Source organism: Eulemur rufifrons, chromosome 20 (assembly GCF_041146395.1).
Source record: "Eulemur rufifrons isolate Redbay chromosome 20, OSU_ERuf_1, whole genome shotgun sequence".
NCBI lineage: Eukaryota > Metazoa > Chordata > Mammalia > Primates > Lemuridae > Eulemur > Eulemur rufifrons.
In genome coordinates, this window is record NC_091002.1 from 11,484,862 (window position 1) to 11,498,111 (window position 13,250).

The 13,250-nt window shown below is 40.6% G+C and overlaps 1 protein-coding gene across 1 annotated transcript in view; it reads left to right on the forward strand.

Moving 5' to 3' along the window:
* The window catches only part of CFAP61 (cilia and flagella associated protein 61), a 254,315-nt gene that overhangs the window by 172,089 nt on the left and 68,976 nt on the right, over positions 1–13,250 (forward strand). Inside the window, exon 21 of the mRNA XM_069496104.1 lies at positions 9,872–10,164. Within this exon, the coding sequence (XP_069352205.1) occupies positions 9,872–10,164 (293 nt within the window). The remainder of the gene's footprint in view (positions 1–9,871; positions 10,165–13,250) is intronic.

The window sequence follows — 13,250 nt, forward strand, 5'->3', positions numbered from 1 at the left end:
TCCATATGCACATGGAAACTTGAAAACAGTGTATATGACATCCCAATTATGTGAAAGAAGCCCCTGCAATGTGTTACCTCCTTCTAAATATTTGCAAGGACTCCATGAGTCATAAAGCACCTGAGTGGTAGAAATATGTGGGTTAAATTCCTCTTTAACTAACTGAAGTTTTCTGGCTTGTTAAAAGTATGCTATAAAAGAACATATGTCCTCGCGCCCCACGTGCTGGGGCTGCCTCACTCTGTCTATACAGCTGTCAGGCTGCTCTGTGCCCGCGGAACCCCAGCCATGCCCTGCACACACTGGCTGGCACACAACCGTCAGCCACAGCGCTTCCCTCAGGCAAAGCAAACATGGTGTTCCCTCTTTAGTCACTTACCCCTCAGTTCATCCCACCTACACTTCCAGCAACCACTTTCTTTAACTTACTTTTTTATTTTTTAATTTGAGCATGTTACCAGGTACAAATGTTTAGGTTACATATGTTGCCTTTGCCCCGCCTGAGTCAGAGCTTTAAGCGTGTCCATTCCCCAGATGGTGCGCACTGCACCCATTAGGTGTGAATATATCCATTCCCTCCTGCCCCCTCCCACCTGCCCGACACCCGATGACTGTTACCACTATATGTGCACATAAGTGTTGATCAGTTAATAGCAATTTGATGGTGAGTACATGTGGTGCTTGTTTTTTCATTCTTGTGATAGTTCACTTAGAAGAATGGGCTCCAACTCTATCCAGGATAATACAAGAGGTGCTAGATCACCATTGTTTTTTGAGTCTGAGTAGTACTCCATGGTATACATATATCACATTTTGTTAATCTACTTATGTATTGATGGGCACTTGGGTTGTTTCCACATCTTTGCAATTGTGAATTGTGCTGCTACAAATATTTGAGTGCAGATGTCTTTTTTTCCTTTGGGTAGATGCCCAGTAATGGGATTGCTGGATCAAATGGTAGTTCTACTCGTACCTCTTTGCGGTATCTTTATATTACTTTCCACAGAGGTTGTACTAGTTTGCAGTCCCACCAGCAGTGTATGAGTGGTTGTATCTCTCTGCATCCACACCAACATTTATTGTTCTGGGACTTTATGATAAAAGCCATTCCCACTGGATTTAAGTGATATCTCATTGTGGTTTTGATTTGCATTTCCCCAATGAATAGAGATGTTGAGCATTTTTTCATGTTTGCTGGCCATTAGTGTGTCTTCTCTTGAAAAATTTCTGTTCTTGTCCTTTGCCCACTTTTTAATGGGATTGTTTGATTTTTTTCTTCCTGATTTTCCTGAGTTCTACATAGATTCCAGTTATCAGCCCTTCATCAGATGTGTAGCAGGTGAACATTTTCTCCCATTCTGTCAATTGTCTGTTTGCTCTCATGATAGTTTCCCTGGCTGTGCAGAAGCTTTGTAATTTGGTCAGGTCCCATTTATTTATTTTTGTTTTTGCTGTGATTGCCTTTGGGGTCTTCTTCATAAATTGTTTGCCTAGGCCAATGTCTGTAAGAGTTTTTCCAACATTTTTTTCTGGAATTCTTATAATTTCACATCTTAGGTTTAAGGCTGTTATCCACCGTGAGTTGATTTTTGTGAGAGGTGAGAGATGCAGATTCTGTTTTAGTCTTCTACATGTGGCTATCCAATTTTCCCAGCAGCATTTAGTGAATAAGGATTCTTTTCCCCAGTGTATGTTTTTGTTTGCTTTGTCAACGATTAGATGGCTAAATGAGGATGGTTTTATATCTGAGTTCTCAGTTCTGTTCCATTGGTCTATGCATGCTGTTTTAGTTACGATAGCCTTGTAGTATAGCTTGAAGTCTGGTAAATTGATGCCTCTCAATTTGTTCTTTTTGCTTAAGATTGCTTTTGCTATACAGGGTCTTCCCTGGTTTGATATGAAGTGTAGAATTATTTTTTTCTAGATCTGTGAAAAATTATGTTGGTATTTTAATAGGGATTGCATTGAATCTGTAGATCACTTTGGGTAGCATAGACATTTTAGCAATGTTGATTCTGCCAACCGATGAGCATGGTATGGTTTTCCACCTGTTTACATCCTCTGCTATTCTCTTCATCTGTGTTTTGTAATTCTCCCTGTAGAGGTCTTTCACCTCCTTAATTAAATATATTCCTAGGTATTTTATTTTCTTTGTTGCTAATGTGAAAGGTATTGAGTCTTTGATTTGGTTCTGTTTGACTGTTGCTGGCGTATAGGAATACTGCTGATTTCTGTACATTGATTTTGTGACCTGAGACCTGAGACTTTGCTGAATTTGTTTATCAATTCCAGTAGTCTCATGTCAGAATCTTTGGGGTTTTCTAAATATAAGATCATATCATCAGCAAAGAATGATAGTTTGACCTCTTCTGCCCCCATTTGGATGCCCTTGATTTCCTTCTCTTGTCTGATTACTCTAGCTAGGATTTCCAGCACTATGTTGAATAGAAGTGGTTATAGAGGGAAACCTTGTCTGGTTCCAGTTCTAAGCAGGAATGCTTTCAGTTTTTCCCTGTTCAGTATGATGTTGGCTGTGGGTTTGTCATATATAGCTTGTATCATTTTAGGTAAGTCCTGTCTATGCCTATTTTGTTAAGCGTTCTTATCATAAAAGGGTGCTGAATTTTGTCAAATTCTTTTTCTGCATCTATTGAGAGGATCATGTGATCTTTGTTTTTACTTCTATTTATGTGGCAAGTTACATTTATAGATTTGCATATGTTAACCATCCCTGCATCTCTGGGATGAAGCCCACTTGGTTGTGATGCATTATTTTTTTGATAAGCACCTGAATTCAGTTTGCTAGGATTTTGTTGAGAATTTTTGCATCTATATTCATATTCATAAGGGATATTGGTCTGTAGTTTTCTTTTTTTGTTGCATTCTTTCCTGGTTTTGGTATCAGGGTAACGTTAGCTTCATAAAATGTGTTGGGGAGGATTCCTTCGTTCTCAATGTTGTGGAATAATTTCTGCAGGAGAGGCACCAGTTCTTCTTTGTAGGTATGGTAAAATTTGGGTGTAAAACCATCTGATCTGGGACTTTTTTTTTTAGGAAGGTTTTTTTTATTGCTGCTTCAATTTCTGTACTTGATATTGGTCTGTTCAGGAATTCTATTTCTTCATGATTGAGCCTAGGGAGTCTGTATGTTTCTAAGAATTTGTCCATTTCCTCCATGTTTTCAAGTTTATGTGCATATAATTTTTTATAGTATTCATAGATGATATTTTGTATTTCCATGGTATCAGTTGCAATGTCTACTTTTTCATTCCTGATGGAGCTTATTAGAGGCCTTTCTTTTCTGCTTCTTGTTAATCTAGCAAGTGGCATGTCAATTTTTTTTTTATTTTTTCAAAGAATTAATAAAACTTTTTGTTTTATTAATCTCCTGTGTATTTTTTTTTATTATCAATTTCATTTAGTTCTGCTCTGATCTTTGTTATTTCTTTTCTTCTGCTGGGTTTGGGGTTAGTTTTCTCATCCTTTTCCAGTTCTTTGAGACAATTCATTAGATTATTGATTTGTGATCTTTCTGTCTTTTGGATGTAGGCATTTATGGACATAAATTTTCCTCTCAGGACTGCTGTAGCTGTGTCCCACAGATTTTGATAACTTGTGTCTCCTTTATCATTTAGTTCAAAGACTCTTGATTTCTATCTTAATTTCCTCCTTAATGCAATAGTCATTCAGCAGAAGGTTGTTTAGTATCCATGTCTTTGTGTAGAGATGAAAGTTTCTGTTGGAGTTGATTTCTAATTTTATTCCACTGTGGTCTGAGTAGATGCATGGTATAATTTCTATTTTTTTTAATTTGTTGAGACATGTTTTGTGGCCTAGGATATGATCAATTTTAGATAATGTCCCCTATGAGCTGATGAGAAAAACATATATTCAGTGATTTGGGGGTAAAATGGTCTATAAATGTCAGTCAGGCCCATTTGTTCTAGAGTTCTTTTTAAGTCCATTGTTTCTTTGTTTATTCTTTCAGTTTGGAGGATCTGCCCTATTCTGTCAGAGGGATGTTCAAATCCCTGGCTATTACAGTGTTGCTGTTTATCATTTTGTTTAGGTAAAGTAGGATTTGCTTTATGAATCTGGGTGCACCAGAGTTAGGTGCATAAATATATTTGTTATGTCTTCTTGTTGAATTATATCCTTCACCATTACATAGTGGCCATCTTTGTCTTGCATTACTTTTGTTGATTTGAAGACTAAGTTATCTGAAATCAGAACTGCTATGCCAGCTTTATTTTGGTTTCCATTTGCATGGAATATTGTTTTCCATCCCTTTACCTTGAGTCTGAATGCATTCTTGTGAGTTAGGTGTGTATCCTGAAGACAGCAGATACTTGGCTTGTGTATATTTATCCATTCGGCCAGGCTATGTCTCTTTAGTGGTCAGTTTAAGCCATTCGCATTTATTGAAAGAATTGATAAATGGGACAAATTTATGTTCATCCTGTTGCGTTGAACTTTGTTGCTTTGTTTTCTCTTGTGAGTCATTGTGGTATCTGGCCTTTGACCTTTAGCTTTTGGATTATTTTACACTGGTGAGTGTCTATTGTGCTGATCCATGTGCAATGCTGTTCTTAGTACTTCTTGGAGGGCACGTCTTATGTTGATGAATTCCCTCAGTCTTTGCTTGGCTGAGAGGATCTTTATTTCTCCTTTGTATAAGAAAATTAGTTTTGCAGGATACAAAATTCTAGGCTGGGTATTATTCTGTTTGAGAAGAGTGAGAATGGGGCCCCAGTCTCTTCTTGCTTGTAAGGTCTCAGTTGAGAAATTTGCAGTTAGTCTGTTGGGTTTTCCTTTGTAGGTTACCTGCTGCTTTCACCTTACAGCTCATAGGAGGACCTCTTTCATGTTTATTTTGGCCAGTCTGATGACTATGTGTTGTGGTGTCTTCCTGTCTGCAGTTAATCTCCCAGGAGTCCTTTGAGCTTCTTGTACCTGTATATCTAGATTTCTAGCAAGGCCAGAGAAATTTTCCTCCATTATATAGTTTATCCTACCCTTATATATTTTTTTCTTCACCCTCAGGGTTGCCTATGATTCTCATGTTAGGCCTCTTCACATAATCCCACATTTCTTGTAGGTTTTGCTCTTTTCTCTTATTTCTCTGCTCTATCTCTGCGACTGACTTGTTTAATTGAAAGGTGTTATCTTCAATCCCTGAGATTCTTTCTTCTCTTTGATCTATCCTATTCTTGAGGCTTTCCACTGTGTTTTGTAGTTCTTTGAATAAATTCTTCACTTCCAGAAGTTATGTTTGATTTTTCTTTAATATTTCTATTTCTTTGGTGAATTTTTCTTCCAAGTCCTGGATTTTTTGTTGTTGTTTCCTTTTGTTGAGTATCCATTTTCTCTTGCATATCATTGAGTTTTCTCACAAACCATGTTTAAAATTCTTCTTCTGTCATTTCAGTGTTCTGAATTTGGTTGTTATCCATTGCTGCAGAGCTGGTGGTCCCCTTTGGGGTGTCCTTTCAGTTTGATTCTTCATACTTTCAGAGTTCTTTCACTGATTCCTTCCCATCTGGAGCAGCTGTTGCTTCTTACCTTTGGATTTTCATTTAGATAATGACATTTCCAGTTTAGTCTCTGAGCCAGTAGGTGATGCTTGTTAGTTAGAATCAACCACACCCTATAAGATGAGTCAGTAAATTCAGTAAAAGGGCATGCAAATGACCTCCCTGTCAGTAGGTGGTGCTTGCCAGGAGGAGCAAGCTGTAATATTGTTTTGGGGTCCTGTAAATAGCTCTTGTTTTTCTGGAGAGGCGCCTCAGGTGGTGGGTAGGGTCCTGAAGCTTCCAGGTGTGTCTTTATTCCCCACCCCTGCAGGGGCAGGTGGGGGAGTGAGGCTGGGTGGGGCTGGGTGGGACTGGGTTGGGTGAGCTGGTCCTCAAGCTTCTTTAACCTACTTTTAAACTCTTCCTTCCATCTAACTCTTACTCAGGAATTGAGGAAAATCTATTTCTCTGAGGCTCTGCTGATATATCTCTGCCCACCTTTCTTCCTCTCTCCACTTCTTTTCTTCCCCATCATCCTTCCTTGATTCAGCCAAAACTTGGCCTAACCATTGCAACATGAGAGTTAGACAATCTGCTAACCTCCAGGTAAAATATAAGAAAGCCCTATGACCTGAAATCAAATTTACATCTAAAAGAAAACCAGCGCTGTAAACCTTTAAAACTCCTAAGAACTCCCAGAAGTTCCTCGCAGCATCATTACAAACCTGTTCTATCTGCTCAATGTCTGTCTTTCCTCAAATGGCACACTAAAGATGTGATTTCTTGTTTCCCTGAGTTTAAATGCCATAAATATGGTAGCAGTATTATTTTATATCTATTAATGTAATTTGTAGCAGGTACACACAATTTTTGTTACATTTAAGATTATGTAGGATTTTGTGAGTTACGCTAGAGACCTAAACCAGATCTAACACTGTTAAGGGGAACATGTTTCTATTTTACAAATCTCAGGTACACAACCCGTTCTGTGGCTGGATATTTCTTTTAGTGCTAGATTAATAGTGAATACCAAGTAGAAATATGTAGTGGGAGAAAATCTGGCCACAGTGAGGTTATTCTGTGCTAAATATTTACAGGGCACAAAAGTATGATCCCATTAGCAAGAAAATAGTCTTAGCATCAGCAATCTAATAAATCTCAAACACTTATCCATGTATCTAGTCAGGAAACATTGCTACATCTGTAGGCAGGCACTGTGCAAGGGCCCAGGGATAACTCAGTGGGAAGGGCAAACACGGAGCTGATAGTCCAAAGAAGTCATCTCACAGAGAAGCCTAGAAGCATGTTCCATGGTGTGCTCTGGGAAGGAAAGGTGCCAGCACACACACAGTCCCACTGGAGCTCACCTGGCTGGAGGCCCAGGCACAGCTATGGGCAGGCTGTGGCCTTGATGTGGGTTCTTCAAAAGCACTAGTTCCAACCCATCCAAACTAGTAAAATGACTCTGATAAATATAAGTAATCATATTTTTATGACTAGGTTGATTCATCCCAAAATGAATAATCAAAGTTTTGGGCTACTAGCTTTTTCTGGGGATCTCCAAAGATACAAGACTTTGGTTATTCTATGAATTATTGCATGCTTATATTTTCACTGTCAGCTTATGAAAAAATAATTTATGGGCATTTGAGTGAAGCCAATGTTATTGTTAACAGTTCTAAATGTTATTGTTATAAATTGATGGTAATAGTAATATAAGGGATTATGTGTAAAAGTGCTCAGCCTTATGCCTGGCATATAGGAGTCACAAGATAAATATGAATTGAATCGAAAAATTCTTCACAAAGTAAAAGTGATAATTAAAGTGAAAAGAACTCACAATCACACCAAAATAATGGAAAGGATAATCTCCCACAAAGTGGAGACATTCAAAAGGCCAGAGATTGAAGTGGCAAAGAGGAAAGGCTTACTTGTGCATTGGGTTTTTATCATGTCTTCTTATATTTATGGAGGGATATGATTTGACCTATAATATGCCCTTATTTATTTATTAAAAAATTATATTATAATGATATTCTATATTTAATGAATAATGAGAGAAATGTAATTATATAATCATATGAAGCATGTTTAAATGAAAAGTTTTAGATGAAATTATGTAAATAGGCAGTTATGTAATATATGACTGTGATGGTTTGGACTATTGTTCAGCAAACATCCATCCTCCCCCACCTCCCTTTGTGGGCAGAGTGTCCTTCCCCACACCCTGGACCATGCGTGTGGCCATGCCAACTTGGTCTGGTCAATGAATGTTAGTGGATGTGATGCAGGCAGAGGCTTGAGATGTGCCAGGCGGCTGTGCTTGTCCTTCTGTGCCCCTGCACAGAAAGTGCCTCAGGGGGGTGTCAGTCCAAGGGTGAAACACACGTGGTGCAAACCTGAACCCTACCACAACTTGAAGCCAGATCAGCCGACAGTAGCCCGCCCAGAGAGGTGTGAGCTGACGAACAACGTGCTTGTCATTGTTTAACATCGAGTTTTGGGGTGGCTTATTATGCAGCATAATTACAACAACAGCTGACTGTTATGATAACCAAAGTCTCATGTTTTTGTTAGGGAATTTTGTTTCAAATTAAACTTAAAGATAGCCAAGACTGTTTAAAAGTTAGAATACCTATAAAAAATTTCAGAATTAGAGGTTTTATAAAAACCTTTTGAATTGAAAACCATCATACTCTCGAGCTGCCTGCAGTCTGTGGGTAACCCATGCCAGATAGCACAGCTCTCCAAACCCAGCATACTGCATGCCTGGTCCTCCCCAGACCTGTAACAAAAAAGCCCCGCTCACATAGAGTTGCTAACAGAGGACATAAAGGAGACTGGAGAAATACTACACTCCGAGTTGTGTGGAGCCTAAACACTTAAGTTCATTCAACTGAAAATAAATATTGTTTTGGCATGCATATTTTAAAAGGGCAGGAGACCTCAAACCTTTGACAGTTTTAGGCTCAAGTGTTGCCTTTCCTGGCAGGCTCACTCTTTGCTGTGCCAGACAGCCAAGATTCATTTTTCGCAGCAGGTGGGAGCCTCAATAATTTAAGCAAAATGTTGCCTCTTTCAGCCAAGGAAAATGCAGCTCACTGAGGAACGTTGCATTAGAGCATCCAAATAGAGAGAAAATCATAGCCACAAAATTGGAGCATCCCAGCGTGGGCAGGAAGGGAGAACCCACTCTCACTTCATTGCCCTTTTGGCTTCCATAGTTGAAGAGCAGGGAGGATGAGAGAACGTCCCAGATGTTGTTAACTCAGAGAAGCTATCTGAAAGTTATTCTAGTTTATTTTCCCTAAGTAAATAAGACAAGCCATCACACCTCCTTTCAATTGTGGATTGGAATCTATTTTGGCATAATTTCTTCAACCAAACTGAATTAATATACTTGCCCATTTATTTTGCCTTGTAAAATTCCTTTTCATACCATTTCATAAACAGGAGACAAATAGAGAGATTTAATGAAATATACGTGTTGTGGTAAAATTGTTGCATCTCACCTTAAAAGTGAGTCTGCAGCAATTTTTCTTTGTGAAAAGGTAAAAATGTCAACTCAATGTCAAAAATAGCATACACTATCACTTATCTATAGTGTCATTGATCTTAAAATTGGCAAAATAGTAGAACAGCATATATATTCGTGATTACTTCTGTAGCATTTTTGAGAATTGTAAACAAATGGCATAGACGGTTACCATCAAAATGTTCTTAAACAAGGGAAGTCTTTCAAGATTATTTTGTGATTTTATATTTGCTGACCAAAATATATCTCGCTGGTTAGGTCTTGACACATTAAATTCTAAATTAGAATTTGAATCTTTATAAAATAATCTGGTGAAAAGCACAATGTTCTAGTCTTTAGTTCTCAAAAAAGGAAAAATTTCCTTGAAACCAACTCAGTTCAACATTTAAGTATTAAAATATCAGTAACGTTATACGCATGAATATTTTTTACCATTTTCTTTCCCTCTCTTAGAAAGAACTAGTATATATTGCAAACTTTAGTAATTGTGTTTCCTTAATAAGTGTAGCAAATAGGGAACAAAAACAAGATAAAAGGTTTTATTCTAGACAGTTTCATTCAGCATAATTCCAACTTTCAAATTATAGGAACATAAATGAATGTCCTACTTCTGCATTAAAAGTACTTGACTACTTTGTGGGATGTTTTGTGCCAATTCTTTACTAAATTATCTTGGTCACCGTTGCTAGGTAACACCGGTGGCTTCCTGCAGCTGAAAAACGAGAGGGTTGTAGGGAGCAATTCAGCATTATTAGCATTTGACTAATAAGGTTTATTTTTATTTTTTTGACTGTATATCTTAGCATTTTCTCTCCTTTCCCAGGGAATGTCATTGTCTATGGGAATACAATTGATACTTACACCACCGTGGAAACGCTCTTAAACGTTGGCGTGAAGGGTTCCTGCATCTTCCTCGTGCAGCCCCCGCCTGCCTCCACCGTCACCTGCATCAACAACTACTCAGTGGAGAGCGCAGTGGCGGATGCGCTCAAAGCAGCCAGGGTGACCATTTACCGAGATGCGATCTTGGCCCAGTGGAACGATGGCCAGAACCCAGACCCCATTCACAGCGCCAGCTTCACCACGCCCACCCAGCCTTTCCGACTTCAGTGCTCTGTAAGTCAGTCCCCACGAGATTCACTCACCAACTAGGGAGAGCGGTCATCTCCCAGGGATTTGGGGGTCTGAAAGATTGTGGGCAGTGAGTTTATTATTATTTATTGATTTTGAGACAGTCTTGCTCTGTTGTCCCGGATAGAGTGCAGTGGTGTCATCATGGCTCACTGCAACCTCAAACTCCTGGGTTCAAGGGATCCTCCTGCCTCAGTCTCCAGAGTAGCTGGGACTACCGGCTCGAGCCATGATTCCTGGCTAATTTTTCTATTTGTAGTAGAGATGGGGTCTTGCTCTTGCTCAGGCTGGTCTCAAACTCCTGAGCTCAAGCGATCCTCCTGCCTCCACCTCCCAGAGTTCTAGGATTACAGGCATGAGCCCATTGCGCCTGGCCTGGGCAGTGAATTTATAGTCACAGATATTGGGCTTTGTGTTCTAACTGTTCAGATTATCTCTCTCTTTTTTTTTTTTTTTTTAGACAGAGTCTCACTCTCTTGCCCGGGCTAGAGTACCGTGGTGTCAGCCTAGCTCACAGCAACTTCAAACTCCTGGGTTCAAGGGATCCTCCAGCCTCAGCCTCCCAGGTTGCTGGGACTACAGGCATGCACCACCATGCCTGGCTAATATTTTTCTATTTCTAGTTGTTTGACTAATTTCTTTCTATTATTAGTAGAGACAGGGTCTTGCTCTTGCTCAGGCTGGTCTTGAATTCCTGAGCTCCAGCAATCCTCCTGCCTCAGCCTCCCAGAGTGCTAGGATTACAGGCTTGAGCCACCGTGCCCGGCCCAGACTATCTCTTATTAACAAGCCATCCCAAACTTAGTGGCATAAAGCAACAATGATATCTTGTTATCTCTCCTGGTCTGGAGGTTTGACTGGTTTCAACCAGGCAGTTCTTACTCAAAGTCTCTCAGACGGTTGAAGTCAGACAGTGGATGGGACTGGAATCATCTAGAAAGCATGTTCACTCACGTCTGGCTGTTGGTGCTGGATCAACGTAGTTGAGATTTTGGCCAGAATACTTATAAGTGGCTCCTTCGTGGGACTGGGCTTCTTCATGCATGGTGGCTTGGTTCTAAGGGCAGGTTGAGAGACAGAAACACAGGTGGGAGCGCTGGATCACCTTGTATGACCTAGGCCCTGAAGTCAAGCAGCGTCACTTGCACCAAATTCTGTTTGCTAGAGGCAATTCACAATGGCCAGCCCATATTCAAGGGGAGGGGAATTAGACCCCGCCTCTTCGTGGAAGGAGTGTCAAAGATTTGAAGAGTGTCACCATTTACTGAGAGCTTGCCATGTCCCAGGCCTGGTGCTGCATGGTTGCAGTACATTCTGTCACCTCATCATGACAGCTCTGCAGAGGGAAGCATCCCTATTAAATGGATGAGAACGTGGTGGCTCCATGTCCATGGTGCTGGGATCCCAGCTCCGGTCAGCAGGGTCCCAGAGTCTGTCCTACCATCAACTTCTCGAGATTCTGGAAATAGCAACAGGGGGTCTTTCCCACTGCACAGAGACTTTGAAGGTATGCACAGAGAGAGTACTTTCCTCTGGGATGTGTAACAGCCCAGCCTCCCACCTTTGTCCTCAGAATTCCCAGATCAGGAGGTTAGTAGAAGCCCTCAGGGAGGGAGGGAGGGAAGGGACCAGACTGTCTAACTGGACCCCTGCACAGAGAGGAGCTGAAGTCAGTGTGAGGACTTGAGTGGTGTAGGTCAAGAGTGTATGTGAGCAGCTGTGATAAAGAGTGCCAGCTACCACGTGGTGGGCAGACCAGTGAGGGGGAGGGTTCACAGCAGTCCCTACCTAGGAATAGCGGGGTGGTCAGCCTGAGGCAGGGCTTCTCTCCCAGGTGCCTCCTCTAAGCGTTAAGGATGGTGACACCCACCCACCGCCTCCCCCAACCCAGAGTCTAGACAGGGGCTCAAAACAGACCACCACCACAAAAGAGATTTCTCTGGAATCTCTTGTTTTATCCTGGGAGCCATGGAAATTTTATGTTCTGCTCTTCAGTCCATCCATTTATTCATTCATTTCATTTCATTCATTTCATTTATTCATTCGTTCACTCCACACCTACTAGGCTCTGTCCTAGGTGTTAGGGGTATGGCAGTGTAAAAGACAGGAAAAGTCCATTTGATTTTAAAAGTGCTATTGTCTATGCATGTATGTCACAACACCTATTTAAGATAGGAAAAATAGAAATGTTTTTGCCCAAATTTTTTCCCCAAAGTGACAATTTGGAAGATTTCCAAGTTTATCCTGGGTACCCTCTGGAGGTGAGCATGTACTCTGTTTAGGAAGCAGAGGCCTAAGAAAACCTCCCCAAATACCTGGATTCTCTAGCGATACCCTCTGACCTTTACTTCCCTATCAGGTTAGAATCAGAATAATGGCAAAATCATCTTTCACATACAGTTGGCCCTTGAAGAACACAGAGGGTTTAGGGGCACTAACCCCCTCCTTGCACAGTCGAAAATCCATATATATTAATAACTTTCAACTCCTCTGAAACTGAACTTCTAATAGCCTACTGTTGCCCAGAAGCCTTACAATGACATAAACAGTTGATTAACACATTTTGTATGTTATATGTATGATATACTGTATTCTCACAATAAAGTAAGCTAGAGAAAATGTTATTAAGAATATCATAAGGAAGAAAAAATACATTTACTATGCATTAAGTGGAAGTGGATCATCATAAAGGTCTTCATCCTTGTCTTCATGTTGAGCAGGCTGAGGAGGAGGAGGAGGAAGAGGAGGGGTTGGTCTTGCTGTCTCGGGGCAGAAGAAAACCCACGTGTAAGTGAACCCACACAGTTCAAAACTATGTTGTCCAAGAATCAGCTGTACTCTTAACTGCCTTGATCCAAGGCACCTTCCTGTTAAACCGTCATGCTAAAGCAGTCTGTGTCATACACTGGCCTGTTTGCTGTCGGATCCTGGGTCCTACCTTCCCCTGGCCTGCGTGGCATCACAAGGAATGGCCCCTGCAGACAGCATTTCCCAGACTCTGGAAGTCTCCGATTTTCATCTGTATTTGGCCAACAGTGTGCACTTGTGGGAGATTAGAAATGGGAAGGGAG